Source organism: Amphiprion ocellaris, chromosome 20, assembly GCF_022539595.1.
Source record: "Amphiprion ocellaris isolate individual 3 ecotype Okinawa chromosome 20, ASM2253959v1, whole genome shotgun sequence".
Classification (NCBI taxonomy): Eukaryota; Metazoa; Chordata; class Actinopteri; family Pomacentridae; genus Amphiprion; species Amphiprion ocellaris.
In genome coordinates, this window is record NC_072785.1 from 24,058,211 (window position 1) to 24,085,399 (window position 27,189).

At 40.0% G+C, this 27,189-nt stretch overlaps 2 protein-coding genes across 11 annotated transcripts in view; one reads left to right on the forward strand and one right to left on the reverse strand.

Annotated features, from left to right (window-relative positions):
• Nucleotides 1–20,386, forward strand: part of LOC111578560 (SAM and SH3 domain-containing protein 1-like) — a 57,764-nt gene extending 37,378 nt beyond the window's left edge. For 2 of the 8 annotated variants that reach the window (XM_055006076.1, XM_023285431.3), the window contains 17 exons: nucleotides 4,954–5,082; nucleotides 6,156–6,212; nucleotides 6,674–6,723; nucleotides 10,004–10,044; nucleotides 10,331–10,417; nucleotides 10,557–10,669; nucleotides 11,046–11,147; nucleotides 12,088–12,220; nucleotides 12,972–13,372; nucleotides 14,760–14,834; nucleotides 14,937–15,080; nucleotides 15,184–15,316; nucleotides 15,527–15,696; nucleotides 15,773–15,979; nucleotides 16,653–16,803; nucleotides 17,831–17,962; nucleotides 19,226–20,386. In XM_055006076.1, coding sequence (XP_054862051.1) covers nucleotides 4,954–5,082; nucleotides 6,156–6,212; nucleotides 6,674–6,723; nucleotides 10,004–10,044; nucleotides 10,331–10,417; nucleotides 10,557–10,669; nucleotides 11,046–11,147; nucleotides 12,088–12,220; nucleotides 12,972–13,372; nucleotides 14,760–14,834; nucleotides 14,937–15,080; nucleotides 15,184–15,316; nucleotides 15,527–15,696; nucleotides 15,773–15,979; nucleotides 16,653–16,803; nucleotides 17,831–17,962; nucleotides 19,226–20,055 — 2,955 coding nt within the window. In that variant the 3' untranslated portion in view covers nucleotides 20,056–20,386. Of the gene's footprint in view, nucleotides 1–516; nucleotides 677–4,651; nucleotides 4,798–4,953; nucleotides 5,083–6,155; nucleotides 6,213–6,673; nucleotides 6,724–9,655; nucleotides 9,928–10,003; nucleotides 10,045–10,330; nucleotides 10,418–10,556; nucleotides 10,670–11,045; nucleotides 11,148–12,087; nucleotides 12,221–12,971; nucleotides 13,373–14,759; nucleotides 14,835–14,936; nucleotides 15,081–15,183; nucleotides 15,317–15,526; nucleotides 15,697–15,772; nucleotides 15,980–16,652; nucleotides 16,804–17,830; nucleotides 17,963–19,225 lie in introns of those variants that run through there. The other 6 variants (XM_055006078.1, XM_055006080.1, XM_055006079.1 and 3 more) reach the window with 6 other exon arrangements.
• Nucleotides 20,387–20,863: 477 nt separating this feature from the next.
• ddo (D-aspartate oxidase) lies at nucleotides 20,864–26,556 on the reverse strand. 3 transcript variants are annotated; one of them, XM_023285438.3, is made up of 5 exons: nucleotides 26,415–26,556; nucleotides 23,484–23,700; nucleotides 23,207–23,315; nucleotides 22,942–23,118; nucleotides 20,864–22,031 (listed from the first exon to the last, which is right to left on the reverse strand). In XM_023285438.3, the coding sequence occupies exons 2-5, from the start codon at nucleotides 23,653–23,655 to the stop codon at nucleotides 21,473–21,475; spliced, it is 1,017 nt and encodes a 338-aa protein (XP_023141206.2). In that variant the 5' UTR covers nucleotides 23,656–23,700; nucleotides 26,415–26,556; the 3' UTR covers nucleotides 20,864–21,472. The 3 variants fall into 3 exon arrangements, with proteins under 3 accessions (XP_023141206.2, XP_035811065.2, XP_054862056.1); XM_035955172.2 differs by having other exon boundaries at nucleotides 23,484–23,703; nucleotides 26,415–26,555; XM_055006081.1 differs by lacking the exon at nucleotides 26,415–26,556 and having other exon boundaries at nucleotides 23,484–26,120.
• Between the last annotated feature and the right edge of the window lie 633 nt (nucleotides 26,557–27,189).

Sequence of the window (27,189 nt, forward strand, 5' to 3'; positions counted from 1 at the left end):
TTTAAAAATTGCATATATCTGTAAAATAATAGTTTTTTATGTTATCTTTTTTTCTGGCTAATTTAAATGCAGGAAAATATAGCATCGTTTCACTGTGAAACGCTATGAAAGAACAAAGCACAATTTCTAAAACTACAGATTTTTAATGTGGACATTACTTGTAGTTTTGTTTGTTTGTTTTTTGGTAAACATGTAAATTATTACCATTTTTATTTAATTTTGCTAGTTACTAACAGTAATTAACAAAATTCTGTAAAATATATGCTAGTACTAATAGTAAATAATTACAAAACGACACAGTTCAAACTTTTAAAAGTAAATTTTTACAGTGAACTCCAGACATAAACACGCAGGCTCGCGTCCATACACTAAGAGGTGGAGGTTTATTTGAACATGAGTCAGCCGGTCCCTGTGGGTTGCAGCTGGAGAGACTCGGCTGCCCCACCCAGCTGCACCAGCGTCATATGTGGTTGCAACTCCCCCAATCTCTCCTCAGCCAAACTCCCTCTAATTTATGCGAGCTGGACTCCCCTCCCCTTCACTTCGGGATGTATTGTCCTCCACTCTCTCTAAACTGAGTTAACTTTCAAATCGGAGCCTTTCACTTCCAGAACTGTGGTGGAAGTAAAGAGCAACTTCTGGACAGCTGTTGTTGGCAGCCAGATGCCTGTTTGTGGTGAGTGTATTTTTATGTTTGAGCTGGAATGTGCTCCTATGGCCGGAGGTGGTAGTTTTCTCTACATTAACTGCAAGTAATGTAATTTTATATGACACTGTGTTAAAAGACAACGTGGTGTTTGCTTTTTAGCTTTTCTCTGCAGTTCTGACTGCTGTTTTATTCAGATAGCGAATACTTTCATTGAGCTGAAATCGCTTAAACAAGTCAGTGCATGTTCTCACGTGATCTTTAGAAACCTCTCTCGGTTCATTCATGACGTGGTCAGTGATGTTTATAACAAGAAATTCTCTGCTGAGTGTAAATCTTACAGTGACATTTGATTGAAATTAAGTTTTTGAATTGATTGATAGATGATTGACACATCTTTAGGAAATCCTTGTCAGATCTGGGTTACTTGTTTTTAAACATGTTTTGGAAATGACAACCTAAAATGGGATATAAATGTATACTTTTTGGAGATGATCTAGCTTTTACAGTGCCATGTTTTAAAAGAATGCTGCTCTCCCACATCAGCCCAGATGTGGTATTCTGTGATATATAGTTTGTGACAAATCTACTGAACTGTTCTCAAAATAACACTCACTTCAGTCTGCATATTTAGTGTCAAAAAAGCTGTCTAACATTAAACTACATTTACAGTCTTTATAATTGTCGTCACCTCCGACTTTTGACACAAGACCTACAAACAACATCTCAAAGCAGGATAAAGCTAATTACTCCCTGATACTTTGCGGCCCAGGTCTCGCTGCCTGAATAAGTGAGGCAAGAGGAACTGTAAAAACACTCATTAAAACCCTCTCAGCCCCGAGGGCACGTGTATCTTTTGTCTGACTACGAGATGCTCAGCGCCTGAGAAATGTGACACCACACTCTCCTTTTCAAGCCTCTGCGGTTGATGTCTCATGCTGCAGTTTTGGCTTAGACACCATTAATTTGAAGACAGAGGCGAACATGAAGCTCGCTGGAATATTTTCACCCATTTTGTAGGAATTTCTAGCCTCATGCTGGCTCTTGTTTGTGTGATTCATCATTCAGGTCACTTTGTTTACCAACGCTGCGTTTACATTCAACTGTAGTGGGGATGTATGCATGCAGCGTGTCTAATAATCACTCAGGGCGCTGTAATATCATGTGGCTGTGTCACAATAGGCTGTTTATGTGAATCAGTGGCAGTCGGAGGCAGAAGAGCGACGGTGGCCAGGCACAGTGCAGAGCTTCTCCGTCGGCCTTGTTTCTCGACTATATGAAAAGTGGCCAGATTTTCAGGGCCATTTTCGACCCGGGGGCATGTCATTTACCAAATGAATGGGCCTCTTTTCTGGACAGTTGAGCCAGTCACAGTCTATCATGACACGAGACAAGTGAGCCCACAGTCTTACTTTTCACTGCACTGTTTTCAGCAGGCGTATTTGCATGTCTTTAGGGTACAGCATGAGTGAAGGATAATAATACTAAATGCGTGAAGCGGTTTGTGCACTTACTGGACGGCTGTTACTGACACAGCTTGTGTTTGTCTTCCCAGTCTTAACTCTTGAATAGGTGTAATAATGAACTGTCTTACTTCATGTGGAACTGTATTCCTTCACGCTATATTACCCACAATACATGACATTGTTTAGTAGAGGTTTTTTTTGTGGTTTATCTTTAGTTGTCTGTATGTTGTGAAAGTCTCACTATACTGATGATGCGTGTGACATGTTTTCAGGCACCTTGCTGCATAAAACAGTACTAATTTAGCAACACAGTTATTGATTGGACAGACGAACATTAGTCATTTTAGATTAGATTGTCTTTATCTATTTAAAAGTGGAGTATGTGATTCTAATCTAATACATTGTTACATACAGCTGATATTTCCTCTGGGTCCACTAGGTAATAGGAAACAAACAAATTGGTTCAGAAAAATCCACACAACACTATTCCAGTGTGTGAACATTTGAGTGCATGATACAAGAGAGGAAACGGAGTACAATAAATCTGACACATGCCAGCTATCTAAATATACAAAAGTAGCTAAATATCAACAATCTTTCTCCTAAATCCCAGATTCCGCCTGTATTTCAGCTGTAGCCCACCCACGTAAAATGCTCATTTTTGTTTAGGTGTTAATATTATTCATCTACTGAAGCATTGGACATTAAATATCTTCACAGAAACTTTAATTAACAAGATGCTTTCAGAAACACAGCTTGAGTTTGGATAAGTTACTTCCTTTAGGTTGATCATTGCAATAATTGTAATAATTAACTGCAGATCACATGACTGCTTGTACGTAAACGTGTCACTTTTACTGATGAACCCAGAAATCCACAGAGCTTTAGAGCATCTGTCACGTCTTTTAGTTTTCCTTCCCGCAACTTTACTTTTGTTTTACTTTCACTGTTCCACCGTCATTTCATAAACACGGGAGACAGCTGTTTTCAACTAAAAACCTCCAAAAACCCCACTGTATGCTTTCTGCTCAGGATCAGACAACGTGAGCGGCCAGCTGGTGACTCTGCTCCTTAGTTTCCAACATCTCAAGAGTAGAGTCTAACCAGTCGTGGACTTTTGGGCCGGTAGCCAGGCAAAACTTGATATATATTGATATATCAACTCATATTCTTTTGTATTTTAGTTATATTAAAAATGAAAATGGTCATTGTTTAATAACTTTACAGCAATTTATTTCACAAACTACTTTGCAACTTACAGTGAAGACAAAACTTGACTCCGCACCACCATTGGCTCAGCTGTGATACTCTGCTACATGTGCTGCAGACAGCATTGCGAGGATTCAAAACAATAGTCAGAGCTATTCTGCTGGACAAATGTGGTAACACAAGTTCTAAGTTAACCCAAGCATCTTTTTCTTCATTATATTCTCTAAAACAGTTTTTAAATTACCACTTATCGGACAACGTATACACTGATGCTTATATATCCGCAATGATTTAGCTCTATTTAAGGCAAATATTGGATTTACACTCATTGAGGAGGCAGAAACTTGACTCCAAATTAATATTAGTGTTGCTTTGTGTCTATTGGATATAGAGATAGGTTACTTTTTCCAAACATGTTAACCAATAACAACTTTATAGAACACTAGTATCATAGCCAGTGTTTCCTGGTTGCATAAATACATAAATATTATTTACAGCTCATTTATAAGTGAAGTGATGTTAATATTGATTATTACCAGACACACTGGTGAAGTCTGGTTATTATTTGAGAACCATTATTGTGTGTTTTATCATCATCTTGTTTACATATAAGTGGCATGAAAATCATTAAATCTACAAAAAATATTGCAGGTTTAACCATACTCTAATCATTACAAATACTGTTTTTAAAAGGGATAAGATATTTTCAAAACAGTTTATTTATGTCTGAACATTGTGTCAGCTGTATTAATATAAAACCAAAAATTAGACCACAGTTTTAGGAAATAGAGTCATTGCATAAGAATGTAATTTTTCGGGGTAAAACGCTTGGAAAGATGAAGCTTCAGTATAATTCAGCTTCAGCAAAGATTGTGCATCATAGCAAGAAACACTTTTCTGTCCTGAAGTATAATTTGCAAAGTCATCCAATATGTCTTTAATTACAGACCGTTGGAGTCATCTGGTTAAAAATGCCTCTTTAGTTTAGATCTAGGATTGCTGCCCTGACAAGGAAACCGCCTCCATGTGTTGTTTCTGGTCCCAGAAGTCACAAGATCATAAAACTCAGCAAAAATTATGTGATTTGTATTCCTCCCACACAGCGAAAAGCACAGAACATTCAGTTTTTACAATAGAAGGAAACTAAAAGGGGGTTACATCCAGGAGAGCGTGCTGTGTCTCAGGACAAAAACTCGTCGGCCTGAGTGACTCTACTCCCTTGTGATTTACGGTGGATTGAACCGTGGCCTCTCCACTCCAGTCCCGATGACTTTGAGAGCAGATCGAGCCTCGTAGCTGCGTCACTCGGTGCCTCTTCAAGCCGGGGGGTCACGTCTGAGGAGGTGGACGGGGTCACCGGACAGGAAGACAACAACCAGCCCGGTGAAGACAGAGGCAATATCACAGCTGGGTGTCTCTGATGCCTTTGCTCTCCTGGTGCTTTATCTCAGTGTTTCCTGGCTGCTTGTGTTGAAGGTGACAGTGCTGAAGCTTAAAACAATGGCTTTTCATCAACAGTGGTCAGTGTTTGCAGTGTTTGCCTTCTGTCTGGCATCTTGCTCGGCCTCTGTGGGGTGTCGTTTTCCTCCTCGTATCTCTGAGAGTGTTTGAATGCCTCTTTATCTCTTGCAGGATGGCTCGGTGGGGAACCTTGATGACCTGGCTCAGGAGTACTCACATTATTACGGCACCTCCCTCAGCGACGTGTGTGACAGGATGGAGGAGTTACGGAAACGCAAAGTAGTGCAAGATTCAGAGATGGTAAACAGCCTTATCGGTCTTGTTCTTGTCAGTTCAGCACTCGTCATTGAGGTTATTTCTGCTGCTGTATTGCCAATTTTATCACACCCTTACAGTAACAGTATGATATTGTTATAAGCAATTTTATTTGAGGTATGTTGGGGTTTGTGCTTCCTCAGAAATGTTGTTTAGGGAGTGACAGAGCATGACAGTAAGCATGGTCTGCCTGCCCATTCTGCCTATTTGACAGAAAGCAGAACATTTTCCTGCTATTTCTCACCATTTTATAAACTAAAGTGTCTATTATACTTTAGTAAATGTAACCAAGGTTCACAAAACCCCTCAGAAAAAAACTTTTAAAAAATGTTTTATACTTTATTCTCAATTCTTGTCAGTTTGGTGCTGCTGATTTTCATGTTATGCAGGATAAAACCTCAATTAACCACTTCTAATCTATGCAGGAATTGATGCCACTCTTACATCTGCCATTTGAGTATAAAGTTACAACCAGCAACTGGGTAGCTTAGCTTTGCATAAATGTTGGAAACTGCTAACTAGCTCTGTCCGAATCTGTTTTCTCTTATTTAACTCTCAGCATGAAAGCAAATTTTCTAGCTGTTCCTTTAACCTGGGTAGCTTAGCTTAGCATAAACACTGAAAACGGCTACCTAGCTCTGTCTGAAGGTCTTTTTGCCTCATCTAACTCTCAGCATGAAGGAGAATAAGCAAACTGTTCCTTTAACTTGTGGGTTCTGGTTTCCCTTAATGTTGTGTTAACTGTCTGGTTGGTTCTAATCTTACATAGCCTCTAATTAGCTCAAGAAGTACAGATGTAAACTTTGCTTTTTGTCATGTTGGACATTTACTGATGCTGTAAATGAAAATATGAAGGAAAAAAAGTAATTTTGTTAAAATATTAGCTTAAAATCAAATTCAGATATGTTCAAACACCACACAGAAATTGCAAAGGTCACAACCACTGACATAATTTAATTGTCCCTTATTGTGGATTGGCTGATTCAGTCAGATGAATATTATGTCTATATTTATGCGATGACTCTATAATTTACTCCTCTGCTTCCCCTGTCCATGAGTTTCAGGGAAAGGTTGACTCAGTGGCCACATCACTGCAGCTCCGCTCTCAGATCCAGGTGAGTGTCCGACTCTCGGTGTGTCAAACCCCATGAGGAGGCAACTTCCTCCTTCTCTGTGCGTCAGCAGATGAGCTGATAAGAGGCAGACGAATCGCCTTGTCATGATTATCCTGAGCAAAAAGCAATGTAGGAAACCACAAAGTGACATTTGACCAACTGTGATGCAGAGAAGTGCCCTTGAGAATGTTGTTGAATGTTTGGGAAAAGCTCCTGAAATGTAGTGAAGAAGGATAAGTGGGATTATGTTCCCACAAACTTTACTACCTGAACCTTTTAATTACACTCGACATAAGCTAATTTACATCAGGTATATAATTTTCCTGCCACACTTTAAAGGAAAACGTCGTATTTAAATCCCCCCCGTTGCTTGGGAAAGTGCAGACTTTAAACAGCTCAGTGAATGAGAGCCTTGCTGCTGTACTGTTTGTATTTACATTCACATTATTTATCTTCTTAAGGAATCCCTGGGACTCAGCAGTATGACATCAACTCCAGAGACCGAGAGAAGGTAAAAAATAGTCATAATTACAACCTGTTGTTAAAAAATGCAGTACAGTTTCCATTATTAGGCAAAACATCTGCAAAAAAACAAGCACTTATGTGATTTATAGCGTCACAAACATGGCTGAGACTCTTATTTTGCCCCAGTAGTGTCTTAGTTATTATTTATTTAAGTCCTATCGCTCTGGAAGCTGAACTGCGATTACTTCTCCTGTATTATCTCCATTACTTCCATGTACATGTGCATTTCCTCTATTTCCTGCTGCCCCTCACCTCACACTTATGAAGCATTTCTGTCTCACCTATGAACTTCCTTCCTTCCATGCATTGTCTCTTTTGAAGGATTTTGAGGATTAGTCATATTTTGTCACTGGACAGCTGGATAAGATGAAAGATTTCAGATGGTGACTAATGAGAAAGCAGCACATTGATCTGATTAGGTTTGTTAAAGAGACATGACAGACAGTGAGTGGCCTAAAAGTTGGGCAATTTTCTTGTGTTTCAGGAGTTGATTATCACTGTGAATGAGTCTGTAGAGATACAACTAATAAAACTCCATGTGTTACTCGTGTCTGAACAGGGAAGTTACACTGCCCCCTAGTGGTTTCACTTCATAACGTTAGAAGAACCTCTAGAGGAAGCTGACGGATCACTGTCAACAAGGAGCATCACTTTTTGGACAGCAGCACCGTTATTTTTAAACTTTTTTTACTATCTTTTCTTTAGTTTTTTCTTAAAATCCCACAAACAAACACACCTTTTTTTCTCATGATTTTGTAGCAGAGTTGTAACAATTAGTGATGTAAATATTGACCTAATGCACACAGATGTGATTATTCCTTAAGAGCTAATCAAAGCGTTTACTCTTAGTTATATTCAGCTTCAGTCAAGTACTGCGAACAAATAAGTACGAGGCAAACTGAAGATGATATTTTAAAGTCTATAGTATATTTACAACCAAACTCATTTAACGTTTCCCACTTTACAGAATTTATAGAATATACTGTATTCCAGTGTGTTTCTCCTTGAGCAAGCATTTCAGAAAGGTTATTTCAAACAAAAACAAAATACAGAAAAAGAGCAAAATGGTGCTGGACTGCGAGAGCAAAATATTCCACAGTTTAGCTGCAATAAGGCAAAAAGTCTGTGATCCGTTCAATGACAAATAATCCGGCAAAAGGAAAAAAGGAGCGATCTCACCGGTTTGGCAGATTTGTCGTTCGATGATCCTCTCCGTGCATAATCCCTGTTTCTTTGCTCAATCTGGCTTTCAACTATTTCCACAAATACCCATTTGTGGTGCACTTTAATCTAAGAAGTCTCCTGCAGAGTCTCTGAGCTTTTAAACCTTCTTATACTGCACTTTATCTCTTTTTAAAGAGATGTACGTCAGTTTGTGCATCAGCTGATCGACAAAGTCAGCTGAGCTCCAGTCGCAAAAAAATTCAACAAAGGATGACAGGATCCATTAACATAACCATATAACTAAGGAGGATGAAAATATTTTGTAGGAATTTCACCTAATCGTTGTTTTGTTAACCCGGTTTATCAATAAAGTGAATCCTGCGTCTTAATGTTATTGGATGTAGCAAGTCAGATCATGGGAAGCCTTTTCAGAGCCACAGAGAAGAATGTGATCTGGATCATTCGATCTTCAAGCCAAATATTTCAACTATTTGTCTCCCATGTAGTTTTTCTAATAAATTTAGAAGAGGGAAAACAACGATGATGTTTTGCTCTATAAAGTTGAATTCAATACACAGTTAGAATCACAGACATACATTTTAGAGGGGAAACAGGAGTTAAATCACCTGCAATATTGAGAGCACATGCATTTCATATTCAGTCTCCTGTGTGTAGGGGGCGCAGGAGAATGAATATTTAAAAGCAATACAGAATTTTTGATAGTCTCACTCCATTATGTTCCATTATATTTTGAAACATCATGAATTTATTTTTCCTTTACATAAATAAAGATATTTCCACCATGAATTGATGCAGAAAAGACACAAATTGGAACATAAAAATTCATCGGAATGCGAGAAATCCCCCCCAGGCCACCTGCATAATGTATCCGCTCCTGTCGTTCAAGATAAGATGACATAAAACCTTATTATTACTACAGGATATTCTTTTGCTCGATATTGCTCTGCAACAAACAAAATAACAAGAAATGCAGCGCCTGAAAAGTAGAAAAGCAAGTACAAACAATACTGACAAAAAATAAAATGCCCTCAATTATACTGAGGTAATATCACACATGATAATGACATATTGCAGAGATAAAAATGAAACGAAAAATTAGATTGACAATGTGCATGAAAGTGAAATAAAAGTTTAAATGAAATCTTCACCCATGGTTTCGGTATCATGGTGTTCTGCTGGTGCCGTCAATAAGTGTATAAAATAGCTTTACTTTCACTTCTTTCATGGTCCTCCTGAAGAAAACTAAGATGATATGGGTCTTCAGACTGTCATCAAAATAAAATATATCCACCTAACCCCTATGTGTCACTTTTAAGGTGATAAACCAAATATTGTCAAATAAAGTATCTTGTGAAAGACAAATTGGAATACAATTTGTCATTTATTAGCAAAAAATAACCTTGATTGCATTGGAATTTTAGGTGTCTTTGATCAGAGAAACCTCTGTGACTTCAGATTTACAAAATCCAAAGATTTAGATAGATAGATCTGATCTGCTTTTAAAGGTATACACTGAACCACCAGAAACAAGTGTCATCTGAGGTGGAGAGAGACTGAGGGGAAGACAGACGTACACAACAACCAGTTCAGACAGACAGACAGACAGACAGACAGACAGACAGACAGACAGACAGACAGACAGACAGACAGACAGACAGACAGACAGAAAGAGGGAGGGTGAAAGTGTGCAGAGAATGCAGAGACCACGTTAGCGCTGCTGCTGCAAAACCCCAACTAGAGCAGAAAAAGGCTCTATTGTTCCAGCGATGGCCACAGAGCTCTGACCTCTGTTCATCAGCCAAGAGCAGTCAGTCTGTTTCATCTGCTTTCACTGCTTTGATTCCTGCTTTACTGCGATGCTGCTGTCATGAGGCACAGTGAGCTTTTGTGATTCCGATTTTTTTATTTTTTTGCTAATCTGACGCAAGTTCGAGAGGATAGATAGACTTGATGAGGGAGATGGTGGGATAGCAGGGAAAATGAAGAAAATAACTTTGGATAACAGGTACTGCCTTGTTCCTGGGTTTGATTCCTCTTTTATATATTTTAAATGAAGTTAATGTTTTTTGTTTGATTTTTAGGTTTCCTGTGCACAAATCCAGCTCGGATGATGGATCAGGAGGTAAAATTGAAGTTTTACTGTTATATTTACATTTGTTTAGTCTTTAATTTGTATTAAATGAATGTCAATTTTGTCAGCTTATTTTAAGCAAATTGAATCTTACAGAAAAGACAGTAATTAGAAAATAAATCCTTTTGCATACTGTTTATGTTTGTATGTTGACAAATGTAGGGTTTAATACTTTGTATTTAACTGTAATGTGACCATTTTTGTTTAATTTTGTGTTTGTACAGTTTTAGATTTTGTGATTTTCTCTGTGTTAATGTTAACTAATTACGTTTCATAGGAAAATGGGATGGAAAGAGAAAAAGCAAGTCTTTTTGGCAGAGTTTCCGAAAGTCACAGAAGGGAGTGATGCGTCAGATTTCTAAAGGTATGTCATATAAACACAAACTCAAATGGCGTTTCTGTTTATAGGGCTAATTTCACAACAGATTTCTTCAGTTTTTTGTATGTAATGCTTAGAGTTTCTCAGGAGAGTATAGTAAAACTTTTATTTCTACTTTTTGCAGGTGATGATGTTGGTTTTGTGGCCAGTGAGATTACCATGAGTGACGAGGAGCGAATTCAGCTGATGATGATGGTGAAGGAGAATATGATCTCTATAGAGGAAGCCCTGGCACGGGTAAGATATGCATCCCAAGTAACTTGGCTTTACTGCTGTATTTTTCTCCTTTTTTTTTGTGATTTTTAGAATTGGAACACTAAATGCACTTCTTTGAGTTGGGCTCATTTAAAAACAAACAAAAAACACATTATTTTCACTCAGGAAATGACATTATTTCTTCAAAGCCCTGTCAACATTTGTTTTGAATGAATTACAAGAAGGTATTATTAAATTGTAGACATATGATTAAAATATGGTTTTATCTGCATGACAAAAAAATGCAATATCATATGTTCCAGCAGTTCAAGAATGAAATACTGCATCAGCTGGTTGATTACACAGAATATACTCTGCACATGCATCATTAACTAACAGGGTCATCCTCTTTTTGCAGCTGAAGGAGTTTGAAGTACAAAACAGACAAACATGCAAGCCCGATCTCACGGAGTGGACCGATCCCTGCGGTCCCAACACAAACGAGTCGCTCAGCTGCAACGTAAGTCTCCGAGGGCATCTTAGTTGCTTTTTAATGCTGAATCACGACTTCAGACAGCGTGTTGTTGCGTGAGGGCCTCTGATCGACCAGTGCCAAGGCTGCTGAGCTGTTGACAGAGCCCCTCTCTTTCGCTCTGTCCATGTCCCGGGAGTGAACCGGGGCCCCTCTAAAGCCCAGCAGCTCAGGGCCCTCTCCCAACTGCAGGCCACTGGGCGGACTTCTATTCATCGCTGTCAAAGCGCTAACCCCCTATTGTGCTGCAGTGAGCGGGTGGATTCAGCACAGGGCCCTGTTATGCAGGCCGCAGCTCTTTTATGCATGGGTGGGGTGATTAGGGGGCTCAGCTTCAGGGCACATTTTTCAGATTCGTCTGGATGGCCTGACTATTTCTCTCTGCTCTGCGTGCATTCGCCTCATACTTTCTCGTTTTGCGTATTTGTATGATTCACCTCTTCCCCCTGTTGTTCTTTTGTTAATTATAGACCGTTTCTTCTTGCATTGAATTTCTGTCATATAATCTGCTTTCAATTTCTCTTTTGATGTACATTCTGGGAAGCCGCCCATGTTTTGGTCAGCATTTAAATCTTCAACATGTATGTTCATCTTCAAATGCACCACTGACATTTTCATTTTATTTTGGTTAAGGTGATTTCCAGGCAGCTAGCTGTTCGTGTTCCCACGTTTAGAGAGTCTGTTGTGGCCCTGTGTATATGGGTTAGCTGTCTGCAGTGGCCTCACAGTCATTGCTGTGGTTTTCCACCACATATGTATATTAAGCTACAAATGGTTTCTACTTGAAGCAGCACTTGCAGCTGAACACAGCTGAAATGAAAATATTAGGCCTCAGAGCTGTTATATAATAATAATAACAGACCCGTAGTGTTGTTTACCTGCAAAGCTCTGTTGCAAGGTTAAATGTTTTCTTGCTTTGTCCTGTCAGCCCTGTGACCTGTCAGACAACGAACAGGAGGAATCTGTGACGTTCAGGAGGCTCCATAAACTGGTCAACTCGACTCGGAAAGTAAAGAAGAAGCTGATCAGAATTGACGAGTCCAAGAGGCCTGGAGCAGAGGGTACTGAAACCACAGTCAGAAAATATCTAACAAAGTGCACGTGGATGTGGTAGACATCAATGTCTTTGCAGAAACTGATACGTTGTTTAGATTTTTACTGTGGTTTAATGTGATGCAGCATGATAAAATATGCGAGATAGGCTGCAGCTTTCATGCACATCAAATTCATGAGTATTATGGTGTTTGCAGTAAGAACAGACGGTGCATTATGAGGAAATATTGCACCTGGGACACCGCAATGTTCAGTGTGACGTAGATTCTAGAGAAAATTTCAGTAATTCTGCTACATCTAATTACAGTTTGACTAAGCATATACACTATAATAACAGTATTTACCTTGTATTTTCACTTGTTGCAGAGTATGCGCTTTGAAGAACAGTCAGTTTATTTTCCCCCCAATCTTTTTTAGCATGATTATTGTTTGATAAATTTCCCAACATAAAAGTATTCAGTGTTTGACCAGTACATTCATCTTAGCAGATTGAAGATATACCTGAAAAAGCAGGTAAACAAAGAGGAATGTAATGAAAGTTGGAGATTTACTTGAGTTTTTGTTTTCAAAAAGTCATCTTACCATAGTATTGACTGCAGATGACTTGACTGTTGTAGTGTTTTTATTTGACAAAAGTCTGCCTTTATTATTTACATTAAGTTTTGTTTATCTAGGGCCACTTTACAACACAATTAATCTTGAATTGGTATTACAATTTCTTCCAAGTCAATCTCCTCTTTTCTCTTTCTGCCCACCCAGAGAGCCTGAATGTAGATCTTCCCTGCGGAGATGCCAGCCTCTCTCTGTATTCAGGTGTGCAGAGGAAGCCTGCAGTTTGTCCCGTGGACTCGCTGGCGTCAGCTCTGCAGGAACAACTCGCCTACGACAGGGACTCTGACAGCCTGACCACCTCCCCCTCCTCCAGCAGCCTGGACACCTGCAGCAGCCAGAAGATCTTCCAGGCCTTCAGCAAGTCTAGCGGGAGTCCCGGCCACCAGCAGACCGGCATAGCAGCAGCAAATGTGAGGGAGGCAGCTGAAGAAAGCGGCTCTTCCTTTTCTGAAATGGAGGGCTGCAACGAGGAGGAAACCAAAATTGCTCGCTCGGTGACCGACGGGGAGCTTCGCAACCGGGTTCTCAACCCACTCAGCCACCATGGGGTGAGTACAGAGGAGCCTTTGAAGAAGCACTGCAGTTTGGCAAGTGGGTCAGAGTTAAAGCTATTCTGTTGTGTAAAATTAAAGGGAAAGTCAGTGATTTTAATCCAATAGACTTTGTCAAATTCAGTGAATGTCTAATATATCTGCAGCCTACTAGCTATCTATTCTGTGTGTGCTGACAAAAAATCCAGAGTTTGTAGACAGCCCTGCTTCCACAAACTCCACCTTTAATCCTTTAGAAATAGTCTTTTCACATCCAGGGTTGTTAAGTTAGCTAGTATCATCCTTCAATATGCTGCTTTGAAACAGAATTCATGTTTCCATAATATGTTTCATATGCATTTTGAAGTATTGCATTAGAAAAGTTAATGGAAACAGTGAAATTTGAGAAAACTTCCAAAGTTACACAGGAACATTTTTACACTCGCCAGGTGGTTTTTGTTTTTTTCAAATGAGTTACTGTGTATAATGGGGGGCAGAGACATCTTTTCTGATTGCGTTCTGTCATGAGCAAACATTTATTTACATGACCAATACCAGCTGACATGAAAGAATAAATACAACTTTACGGATTGAAAACAATCCCTGAACACTTATCTCTGTTTTTCTTGTACATGGCCAAAGTTTGGTCTTCAAGGTATTTTTTGTTGGTGGTGAATTGCTGATTTTGTTTTTGGCTTCTTCTGCTCTGTTTATTACAAATCAACTGTATCGTAGCTTCTTCTGATGACACTACACAGCCAAGTTTATGCACTCCAAAGAAGTTAAAGTGAAAAAGCTCAATTTTTTAAGTGAAATTTCAAAAGTTTGCTTCACAGCTACAGTCCAGCCTCCACCTAAAAAGCCACAATTCTGCTGACTGATGGCCACATGAAGTTCTTAATGCCTATAAAGGTCCAACTTGTCACTGAAGATTCAGTTATCAGACAAGCAGATGCTGATTCTGCATAATATACTGTCCTGTTTTTATTTTAATGTTCTCCTCCCTGCCCAGACTTTCTTTGTTTGCATAAATACCCAACTGATGTCATATCGATTCCAAACTAAACTGATACCGATCAGCATTCTGCAGCACCTGCACTGAAGACTGTTTGTCGTTGTAGTCCTAGTTGATTTTAGATTTAGCACTAAGTGACTGCTTCACTAACTAATGGAGAGAATCGTGTACTTTTTCTATAATACAGTCAATCACCTGTTTACGCCCACCTGCTCTTTATGTATCCAGTGTTGGAGCAAAACTTCAACTGCAACTTAATCTTCAACAAAAACTTAAGCTGTTGGGCAGAAATTGTACCTGCGACTGGAACTCAAGCTTCACTTCCTCCAGTGGTGTCTAGAATAAGTCTCTAAAAACTCACCTGCTTCCATGTTACTGTTTTTCCCACAGAGAGCTTGTAGCTTTGGGGGATTTGACCTGACCAGCCGCTCAGGGCACGCTGTCATCTCTGACAATGATAACACTGTATGTAACTACTATTTTACCTGAACTCACTCAGAAGAATTTTGGTGTTTAACCATGTTTACTTATGTGCTTTTCTTCTTCTTCTCTGCGTATGTAAATTAGAGCAAAGATGGAGAAGGTGGTGTGAGAGACGGTGTCAAGTCTCCGCCGATGTCCCGTATTTCACTGGGCAAAAAAGTCAAGTCTGTGAGAGAGACGATGAGAAAACACATATCCAAGAGATACCACTGTTCTCTCTCTGAACAGGTATGTTTTAGAAGCATCTATCTGTGCTACCATTGTAGATTTTGCATTTAAGTGATGTTGTGAAATCTTTAAAATGTCATTGTTTTTTCCTGCTGTGTCTTAGTCAAGCCCAGACCGTATATCCAGCTGCCCTCACTCGCCTCAGACAGACTCTGACTCCTTGGAGAAACCCAAACTGAAGCCAGGAGGCTCTGTGGAAAGCCTGAGGAGCTCCCTCAGCGGACAAAGTTCCATGAGTACGTCTTTGTGTTTATAGATCTGGGTGTACGTGCAAATAATCCTCAGTGTTTGTTTTAACTTGTCCTTGGAACACCAGATGTGTGGTGTTTATTGTAGAGGTGTTTGAAAGACTTTAAATGGCCTTTGAGATAGTCTAAATGTTCTGGTCTTGCGGTATTCATCTGCACGGAAAACTGTCGTGACTTATTCTTTTGTTATTTGTGCAGGTGGTCAGACGGTGGGCACCACTGACTCCTCCAACAGCAACAGAGAGAGTGTGAAGTCAGAGGATGGAGAGGAAGATGAGCTGCCTTACCGCGGACCCTTCTGTGGACGAGCTCTGGTTCATACCGACTTCACCCCGAGTCCCTACGACACCGACTCCCTCAAACTGAAGGTACACCACGTTAAACCACACACCGCACAGAGATGAGCTGAAATTTTCAAGGTAACTCGCTGGTGTCGCTTTGCAGAGCGGAGACGTCATCGACATCATCAGTAAGCCTCCAATGGGAACGTGGATGGGGATGCTCAACGGCAAAGTCGGCACCTTCAAGTTCATTTATGTGGATGTTCTGAATGAAGAGGAGGTGAAGCCCAAGAAGACACGCAGGAGGAGGAAGGCCCGGCAACCCAAACCCACCTCTGTGGAGGAACTGCTCGATCGCATCAACCTCAAAGTAATGACCTCGGAACATAATGAAAATCACACACAGGCAGTGGGATGTTATATGGCACATGCACAGGAATTAATTTGACAGCTGTAAACAAAAACAGTCCTGGGATTTTCAGTGTACTCAGAGATACGAGTCTTAGATGAAAGGAACCGCCAGTGGGGATGGGTTTTAGCTCTATCAAAAGGAACAGTTTGACATTTTTGGGACATGCAGATATTCACTCTCTTGGTGGGAGTATAAGCATAATTTAAACCACTCTTTGTATCTGTCTACTAAGTACAAAGCTTAGAACCAAGGCACAAAGATTACCTGCAGCTCTGAAGCTCACTAAGTAGTTCACTAATTCATGTATATCTTATTGGTTAAATTAATAAGAAAAACAAAATTTTGAAAATAACACGTGATTTTGTGGTCAGTTTTTTCCTGACTGGAAGCATTGAGTTAATTCCACTACTTGTTGTTTTGTATGTTATTTTTCTATGCATCAAACAAACAAGATATAACATGTTTGTGAGCTTTACTTCCCAGCAAGAAAGCAAATAAGTGTATCCAAAATCCAAACTTGCTGAACACTGAACTTTTTCACCTGCTGGTACACAGATACAAGTTGTGTTTGATTCCTTCCACATGTTTTTATTGATCTGTTTGTGCATCGTCCATCCTCTCCTCACCACAGGAGCATCTTCCCACCTTCCTTTTCAATGGCTACGAGGATCTGGACACGTTCAAGTTGCTCGAGGAGGAGGACCTGGACGAGCTGAACATCAGAGACCCTCAGCACAGAGCCGTGTTGCTGACTGCTGTGGAGCTACTGCAGGAGTATGACGGTGAGTCAAATAGAAACCAAACATGCAGAGTCACAACTGCCAAATGTAAGATGAGAATATTCCAGGGTTTACACAAAGCTTAATGCTCAATTGGCAACTCCACAAATGCTTTACACCAACATGTTCTCATTCATTTAAAAGTCCCTCCTTTGACATAATCTAGAATTTCTATGCTTGTGACTGCTGTGCCTCGGGTTTGGCTAATTACAGAGTTTCACACATAGACTGTATATAAAAAATAGATGTAGCAACTGTGATGCCACCCGTTGGTTTTAGGACTGTCATCTTAAAACCACAAGTTTGGAATTTGAATTGGTCTTTCGAAACTGGATGTAGTGAGAACTCGAGGACACTACACAAGATTATATGGTAGCAACTTGTCAACTACTACATAGCTTCACCCTAAAACATACCCTGTTTTATCGTTTATTTTACTCTAAATGGAACCACTATTTATAAAATGAGCATGTTGCTGTATTGAAGGCTTAAAACTAGCAATTCAATTAAACTCATGAGGAAAATGTATACTGAGGTGACAGGTCAAGTGAGAATTTTCTCGTAGACTTGTACACAATCAGACTTAATTATGCAATTGGAGGAGTCGCCCTCTGCTGGCTGTCAGAAAAAATGCAAATTTAAGTTTAATAATCTATTTTAAACTGAAACAGAGAATCTAAAACACCATTTATCAGGTACTTATAATGCAGTCCTGAGATCCCTCTCCAGGCAGTTTCACAACCACTCACACCTTGAGCCCATCTTATTTAGTTAACTGACCATGAGTCAGGTGATTTAGGAGTCACAATAAATACCTGGGACCAACAGCCGTTGAGTTAGAACCCAGAAAGCCTCTTCGATATGAGATTAGATTTCTACAGTACCAAAAATGATGAAACTACAGAGGCGATTCAGGTTTAAGGCACTTCTGCATCCATCTTTTACAAACAGTTTATGGTTTTACAGCAGTTTTTCATGAGATCATAAGATGTGACTATCTGCCCCCTGTTGGTGGTTTCATGCCTTGCAGGAAGCAGCGACCCCGAGCGCAACAGTCCGTCTGGAGGCTCGCAGGAGAAGCTGCTGCTGGACAGACGTGGCCTCTTGGGAGATTCCCCCCGAGACTCGGGCTGCTACGAGAGCAACGAGAACCTGGAGAATGGTAATGACAGCCTGACTCGCCTGTGAACACTGTCCTCTTCTTCAGCCCACCTCTGCCTCATCCTTCTCTAGAAAGACTCTCGCCGTCTCCAGTCCTTCTCGATGCTCAAGCATTCCAAGCCACCAAACTCAGCTCTCATGCTCTCCTGGAAAGACTCTGTCACATTTCTTCCTGGTGCTCTATTTTTCATAGTCATACTTTCTTCTGTTTCTGCATCACTGGAACTGTTTTTCCTTTTTTCTGTTCAGTGCTTTTGAGAGTTGACATTACTTGCCTTTCTTTACAAGAATTAAGTTCTCAACATAACACTCAAAAATGGAGCAACGCTAACACAATATTTTACATTATTACAGGACTAGAAAGTGAACTTACTTCATAATAAACTGAGTTTCCTTCACACCCTCGAACTATTTCTATGTGGAGCAGCTTGTAGGTCTACTCACAAATAGATCTGCAGTTGTGTGGTGGTTTTTTGCTGAAACTGGCGACTGTTGAACCGATGTGTGATAAGAGTGTTTAGACAAACTAGGTTTAATTAGAAAACTTTCTCAGTAATGGCAGTACATATTTACTGTGAGTGCTTGCTTTATTCATAGCTATATTATGGTTACCGTGGTTATCTGGTTTGGCTTCAGTCTGCAAAGTGTTTCTGTAAATGAGGGCTCTGAATGTCACAAAGGTCACGTGGTTGGAGAACAGCGTCAGCTCAGCCACACTTGTATAGGATTTCTCTTAAGATTCTGCTGTTTGTGTGTATATTTTTTTAGTCCAGTAAAGTATAATGTTGCACAATATTTTATCATGTGCCTGAAAGCTGCATAGTGCAGAAGAATTTAAATATTTACTTAACCTTATAATTATAATTGTTGAAATAAGGCATTTTGTATAAATGTAAATGCGCTAAAATGCCGAAGGCTTAAGACAACTTTAAAATTTGTAACACGGTCGAAGTTAAACCCACTTCTGAGTGAAGTGTGGCAGGTTTAGGGTCTGAAGTCTCAGCATTTTCTGAAGTGTGCTTCTGTCATGGTTGAGCGTGAGGAATAAATTGCTCCATGCTTTACCACACTTGACTGCTTCCTTCTTTTTCTTTTATTCATCATTCATTTTAGTGCACATTCAGGTTTTTGTGCTCAACCTGTCTCCTCTCAGGCACCTTTTTCACAGTAGCCACTTTATTTCCTTCTGCTGTTGTTTTGTTAAAGACAAATGAATGTCTCAGCTCACTGCATGATCTGCACACACTTCACTTGTTTATTTCAGGAAGGGCCAAAAAGACACCATCAGCCATGAGCAGGTCCTCATCTGGCTTTGAGTCCAGCCACCTCCCGTCCCCAGAATTCCCCGTCTTCCCAGTGTCCTTGACCTCTACCTGCCCCAGTAAGACTTTCCTCCAGAGTAAACCCAAGTACCTGCCATGTGTCCTACTGTCACGTAGACCCCTTAAGAACAGCTTAAGACTATTAAGCTCAGCAAAAGGTCCTATTCCCAGGAGTCAAAGCTGTGTGGAGCTAAGAAGAAGCACAGCACCGAGTTTGATGCGGCGCTGCTTCTCCCTGAAGGCCCTCTTCCTCCAGACGAGCAAACTCCTCAACCCTAAAGACTGGAAACAAACCCCGGAGACTGAGGAGAGCACACAGCACATGGAAAGTCCTCAAAAACTGAAATTTACTGCCCAGTTTCCATCCTCCCAGATACCATGCAATGCTGTGTTCAGCACTTCAAATACAGACAAAAGCAAAGTGTTTGAAACAGCGCAGAGCACAAACCTCGAGCCGCCACCCTCAGTCCAGGCAGAAAGGTCTAATCATCACGTAGCGACACCTTCCTCACCAAACCCACACCGAGAGCTCTCTCAAACAGAAACTACCCACAGGCACCACTGCACAGATCACATCTCTTCAGAGGCTAAGAAGAGTCGCTCAGTTTCAGCCACTGCTGAAGCCCGCCGGCTGAAAATGAAAAGAAATACAAAGACATCCATCAACTCGGTAAATCTGGAGCCTCATGTGGAAGAAAGACTCCAGTTACAGAGCCACGATCTGAAACTGGAGCCAGTTTCTGTCAGGGTGGCGGCTTCAGAAGTAAACTGAGGTGTCACTTTACAGCTGTTAGTTGTTTTGTTTATCAGGATGTTTGAAATGCTGTTTTTTTTCTTTCAAATAACCAATTATTTCTCAAAATGTAACAGTGGGTTAGACAGATTGTAGTGTTACATAAATGTTTCTATTACAGATGAAACAGCAGTTTTAAATCATGTTTATGTACTGACCTTTCTACTGACACCTTAGTTCTTGTCTCAGAGTTCTACCTTCAGCTGAATCAATGCTGTACATTAGCATTTCTCTGCCTACAGTTAGACAAGTGAGTGTTCCTTTCATCAAAACAAAACCTCCATTAATAAATTACTCATTGCTGGATTCACTTTCGGAGCTTTTAAGGCTGTCATTGCTACAGTGTAGTTTAAAATGGAATTAGCCATTGTTATATGCCTTCTAACGCCATATTGACATGTTAACAAGGTAAAAGGAACTTAATGTTCACCTTTGGGGGTCTTTAATTATTAACTGTATATAAACATATACAGACTCTCCATTACTGACAACAGGCCGATTCACAGACGAACATGTGGAAATAAGACATTAAACGATAGCTAAATTTAATTTACTTGCTGTAATTTCAGGGTATTGTGTGTAATATCTTGTGTGTTGCTGGGACAGTCATCTTTAATGTTATCAGTAACATCTGTGTCAAAATAAATGATGATTAGTAGGTATTAAGTAAATTTTTACCTGAAATGTATTTATCATCTACTTTTTCTTTTCTGCCCTTCATTATTGCACCATCTATATTAGGAAGAGTAGACTAAATGTTATTTTAAAAAAATTGAGAGATGCAAAATAACTCAACAATATAGTATTTTACTTTATGATTAAAATGACAAATCAGACAAAAAACAGATGAGACACAAAAATCACTGGAAAATATACTAGCGTATTTGATAAACAGTAAGAAGTGTTGACAGAAAGTCCAGCAACCATAGTCATTACATTTAACAATGAGGTGTTTATTTCACAGCAGCTTCCCACGATTAAATTCAAATAATTTCTTTACAGTAATTTATGTTTCTTCCTGTTGGTTAAATTTATTAATAAACTTTCTTTTACATATACATTGTAAAAATGTGCACAAGGCTGTTAATCTCTGTTCTAGTCTCATCTATGAACGTTCATTTTCTTAAGTTCAGAGTACATAAAAGTAAATGTTATTAGCAATTAAAAAGGCAGTGATTTGATGTGTGTAAAAAATACTCACCACTTTAAATTAGTATTTTTTCATATATCATTTTCTTTTTAAACACTGTTAACTGTTAAATCTATGATAAAAAAAATCTTACTTCTGTGCATTTTATCAAGTTGATTTGTGGATATGTTGTCTATCTGTGTGTTGTGACTTTAATTCAAGTGTTATTGGCCCTGAGTGTTAACATGAATTAGTGGCAGAACTGCTTCACAGTTTAGCTTGAAGAGGCATTTCATGAAGACACTGCCTGACCAGTCCCAGAGCGTCCAGGGCGGTCCCCCAGGCGAACGAGACTCCCCAGCCTCCGTGGCCATAGTTGTGGACTACAGGCACCTGGCGGCCCTTCAGCTCCACCAGCTCCTTCTCCACCCTCGGGCTCCTCCTGCCGGGCCTCAGACCAACCGGCTTGTGGAGAACTTTAGCTCTCCTCAGCGACGGCTCCAGTTTGCTGCAGCGCTCCAGGATGCTTTTGGAATCTCCTTCGTCCGCCTGCAGCCTCGAGTCGCCCACCTGCCTCGTCCCGCCTACAGTGACGCTGTGGATGCCGGGGTAGATGTAGGACATCCCATCTCCGTCCCTGATGAAGTGCTTCAGCCAGGGGGCCTCCATTTTCAAGACCTGGCCTCTGATTGGGTGCACTTGGTTGTCACCCACCAGTGTTCTGGAGCCCACACCAGTGCAGTTGACAATGATGTCAAAGTTGTTGCTTAATTCGTGGAGACTGTTGACTTTCCTCTGCTCCACTCGGCCTCCAGCTTTCCTGAATCTTTAGAGAAACGGTGTGACAAGAGTTTATGTTGTTATAAATCAGTGTAGCTAAACAGAAAATGTATTTACCTGTTAATATTAAGAGTTCTTTGTAATTTAAAACTCGAAGAACAAGATGAACAACAATTATACAGATATGACAGAGAGAATTCAATATACAGTGTCTATATAAAGTATTCACCCCTTTTGGAGGAGTCATAGCTATCTTGGTGGCCTCCCTCACTAGTCTCTTTCTTGTCACTCCTTCAGAGGACTCGTAGGTGTCTTGGTTTCCTCCCTTATTAAGCTCTTTGTTGTAACTTCTTCAGAGGAGTCATAGGTGTCTTGGTGGCCTCTGTCACTAATCTCTCTCCTGCACTGTCACTCAGTTTTTGAGGACGGACAGCTCATCTGTGCCATATTCCTTCAATTTCTTAATTACAGATTTAACTGGACTCCGAGGGATATTCAGTGACTTGTATACATTCCAACATATGCTTTCTAATAACTCTTTCACAGAGTTGCTTCAAGTGGTATTTTGTCTTCATGGTGTCCTTATAACCAGATGTACTGATTAACCAGTGACTTGACCATCCAGATACAGGTGTCTTTATCTACAGTCACTTGAGATGAATTCACTGCACTCAGATGATCTCCATTTTGCTAACTGTGTGACTTCTTGTAACAAATGGCTGCACCTGCATTGTATAAGGCCAGTCACTTTACAGCTGATGAATTGTTATTTTACATTTTATGTTTAAATTAACTGACATTGCTTAGTAGAAATCTGTTTTAATTTTGACATATAAGAGTCTTTCTAAATTTTTGTCAAAAAAGCTAAATGACCATGATTCAATCTTGAAAAGCAATAAAAGGGTAAAACTTCCAGAGAGGGTGAATACTTTTTATAGGCATGGTAGAGGACAAACCTCTTCTGGAGCCATGGCAGGTAGGTGGAGCACTCGCATTTTAGGGTAGTGAACGCCTGGCCGAACTTGTGATTTGGAAAACGTTTCAGTTCACGATCAGTCATGTTCCGAAAGCCAATCACAGTGTCTGACCAGAAGGGCTTCATCTCAGCTGGAACCTCTTTGAAAATCTGGCAGCTGGAAAAAAATCAAAAAGAAAGATTTTAATAGTGAATCTGGCTGTGTATTCACCTATTCCTTTACAGCTCTATAAAACAGTTGTTACCCAGAGCTCAGCATTACTCCAGCTTCTGGTGCATGTTCAGATTGAGCAATATCCAAAAGGTGATCAAAGCCGTTCTTGAACCAGCGTCTTTGTCTTTCCAGGGGGATATCTGATTGAGAAATCCAGTGAAATCAATCATTTCAAGCATGCAAAGCAAATTAGTGCTGCATATTTACACATATTGTGCAATGTATTTATATGCACTGCAACTTTTAAAGCTGTACAACAATCTGAAATGTAATACAGTTTATTTTCTGCGAGGAATGTTGTTTCATACCTGGAAATACTTCAGCGAGCACCATCCCAGCAGCTACATCACTGGTGGTGTCCGGGCTGAACTTCTCGGCCAGCAGAGTAACGGAGCAGATGGGAAGAGCCTCAGCGATGCAGATGGCCGTGGAGAATCCAACCACGCCAGCCCCAACCACTGCAACCCTGACGGTTTTCATCCTGCGTCTCACACCGGAGGTAAACTGGAGTCGAATGCTTCTCGGCTGCTGAAAGACAACCTTTGTTATGACTGCTTCTCAGAGTTAATCCACAACTAGTAGCCTTACATGACACTGGCTGCACAGTCCAAGGACCACAAAGCCCCACGTCGGTCAGAGAACTTGTCTTTGTGGTAATATGTAACAGTCACTGGAAACTAGCCCATACTTATCAATGTCATATCAAAGTCAAGCATTTACAGTTTAGATACCGGTAGTTATTGTGTCTTGTCCAGACAAGAGCAACCAGTTGCAGTGGTGACACACAAATCCCTTCTATCCCAATCTATACAAATAAAACCCTAAATATGCAGCAGAATATCCCCTTAATTAATACATATCATCTTATGAAATTATTCTTCTGAATGCATAATGTGTAAGGATGCATTTTATTGCAGTAGGTAGCCTTTTATCTATTTTATGAACTGTGCAGCTCATTGTATTTTCTAAATGAATAACCTGTAAAGTGTAAAATTTTAATCTGCACTGACTAAAAACTTCAGCTGTAAATTAAACACAGTTGTGCAATAAGTGCAAAATGTTCCTCTATTACTGTGCTGGCTGCAGCCTAAAGACAAAACAGACAAACTAATGTAAAGTTGCACTGCAGTATGGCATAGATATAATATTAAATGAGTTCATCTACAGGAGACTAAATATTTGAGACAAATACAGAATGCTTGAGAGTCTTACTGCATTATGCGTCCTTTATATTTAGAAATGCCACCTGTTTCCACAATTTTTTTTGTCCGGCCTTTCCACAATGTCTAGCTTTTCTTGGAAAGTCCGCCTTGAAAACGGGTTTCTAAGTATATCTGCAACCAAATCAACATCTGGGTCATTCTATAATTGGAGAACATTTTACGTCCCACCTATCAAATTTCAAATAATCCATGTACCTGTTTAAGGCCAGAAATGCGCTGAACAAACAGACCAGAGTGGCTAAGAAGAGCTACTCTGAGAAGCTGAACAATCGGTTCTTAGCTAATGCCAAATCGGTAGTGATGTTACGCTCGAGCCCGTTTCCTCAACACAGTGCCGAGCTTTTGACTCGAAAGTGTTCCGAGACAGTGTTTGGATCCCTGCTTCGGCATGCCCAACAATCACGTGACTACTGAGAGCGAGGGCTCGTTACAAGACCGCGTGTGTTGCGGTGCTCATAGACTGTATATGGCGGTGCTTCGCGGGAATTATGAAGGGGTTGGACATTTCTATCTGTCCAGGTCTTAAAAGGGGTCTGATTCACTCCTCAAACTGTGGGTTTTTGAGAGGAGATTACGCTAGTACATTTGCCATTTGGAAAGAAGTAAAGAGAGTGAACACATTTAGGTAGAATTAAGTTTAGATAGATTTAGTTACATTTCATTCACTAAATAAGACTCATAGATACATACACATAGATTCACACATACACAACACACATTCATTCATTCATAGAAACACACTAGACATATAGCAGAATAGGTTATAGGTTATAGATAGGTACATAGAGTAGTCTGAGTGGTTGAAAGAGTGTGTTGTGAGAGTGCAAGGTGTCTACCTGAGCCCTACCTCTCCAGAGAAGACCCATTCACCTACTGGGCATCACGTCAAACTGTATCCAAACCTCTTCAGGATGGCCAAAAAATATCTCCACATGCCAGCAACATCTGTGCCATGTGAGCACTGTTCCCTCTAAACTGCGCGCGTGCGCAATTGCGCACTGCTGACACGGTCTCCAGAAAATCAAAAAAAAATCCAACCTAAATTGTAAATAAAAATAAACACGTAACAATTCATTCTGTGCTATTTTTCAATGTGAGTCAGTGAGTGACCGGTGACTGGCTGCTGCAGCCAATGATGCGATTCACATACGTATTTACCATAGACTGTATATAATGGTATTTACGCAGCTAATCAACGTCACGCGTCCTTATGTGCAGCCAGCGTTGTTCTCATAGATATGAATGAGTAGATAGGACACGCCCCTTTGAGCTGCGTGCTACAACGAGGCTAAGCTAGTGGGGGTAAAGTTTCAGTGCATTCAGTTGATGTAGACGGCGTGAAAACGGAAACAAGAAGTATGCCGTCTCACTGTGCTGCATACAATTACACACTGCGTCGTACGATTGACACAAGGAAACTTGGAATGACTTTTCATAGGTAAGAATAGTTTTTGGCTCTTTTTTCATTATGAAATCTTGTTGAGAGCTTCAAGTCTATGAGAGCTAACTAGTTAGCCACTAGCAAAACACTAAGGCGAGCTAGCAGCTTGACAACCAAATACCAGACGATTAATAGTAGCTGTAGTATAGTTGTACAAGCAGTAGTAGTAATACTAAAAGTACAAGCAGCAGTAGTAGTATAAACAGCTGTTAGTCGTAGAAGTAGTATCAGCATTTGTAATAGTATTACAAGTTGTAGTAGCAGTGCCAGTATCAGCAGCAGTAGTTAATAGTCACATTGCTATTACTACCACCAATGCTACCAATAGTAGTTATAAAGCCTTACTCATGTATATCCAGATTAACATCTATGTTCTTCCTCCAAACCCCTTTTATGATTGGGATTACAGGCAGTTCTTTTAGACTGCTCTCAAATAATTGAAATGTTAACTAAACAAGGTTATACTTATACAATTAAATAGCTCCTGGGTCTCCAGTATATTGGCGAATTCGGTTCTTTGTACTTAATTTATTAGCATGATTTCTTTTTAATATGTTGTGTACAGACTTACTTACTTCTCTGTCTACTTTTCTTACTCCATGTAGGTTTACCAGAGACTATGGGTTGAGGAGGAATTGGAAGTTTGTCGGCTTAGACCTGGTGTCATTCCATCAGTGTTAAACTTCCCGGCTCATCTTGGAAGAGTACGTGCCAGAAAGACCACGACCAAGCAGCCTTGAGATCTTAGACAGCGTCTCCCTCAGGTGGGTGTCGACGGTGTTCACAGTCAGGTCTCTGGTAATCCCGTCAAAAAACAAAACAGAAAAAAAAATCTAGATTATAAATCAACATGTAACCAAAGTACTCTGTGTATAACGCCATAGTATAGGATGTAGTTCAGAAAATGTCAAAGTATAGTATGCTTTACTCAAGAATAACATATTATGGCCTGTAGTTCATAGTACAGCATGTTGGCAAGAAAAAAAACCAAACATAGATTATTATGTGGTTCAAAAAGCGCAAAATGATAGGATGTTGCCTAAAATTGTCATGTATGATATGTGGTTCAAAAAATGTCATAGTGCAGTATATTGTGAAAATAGTTATTCAAGAAAACATCAGAGTATAATATGTCGTCTAAAAGATGCCATAGAATAATATTTCATTGCACAAGTAAAAGTATAGTAACTTTTAAAACTGTTCAAATTCTTATATGTTGCTAAAAAACAACAAAAAACTAAAACAAAAAAAGTCACAGTAATATGTCAATTAAAAAAGCCTATAGTATAGTGTGTCGCCCAACAAACATCATAGTATAGCATGTCGCTCTAAAAACGTCACAGTATAGCC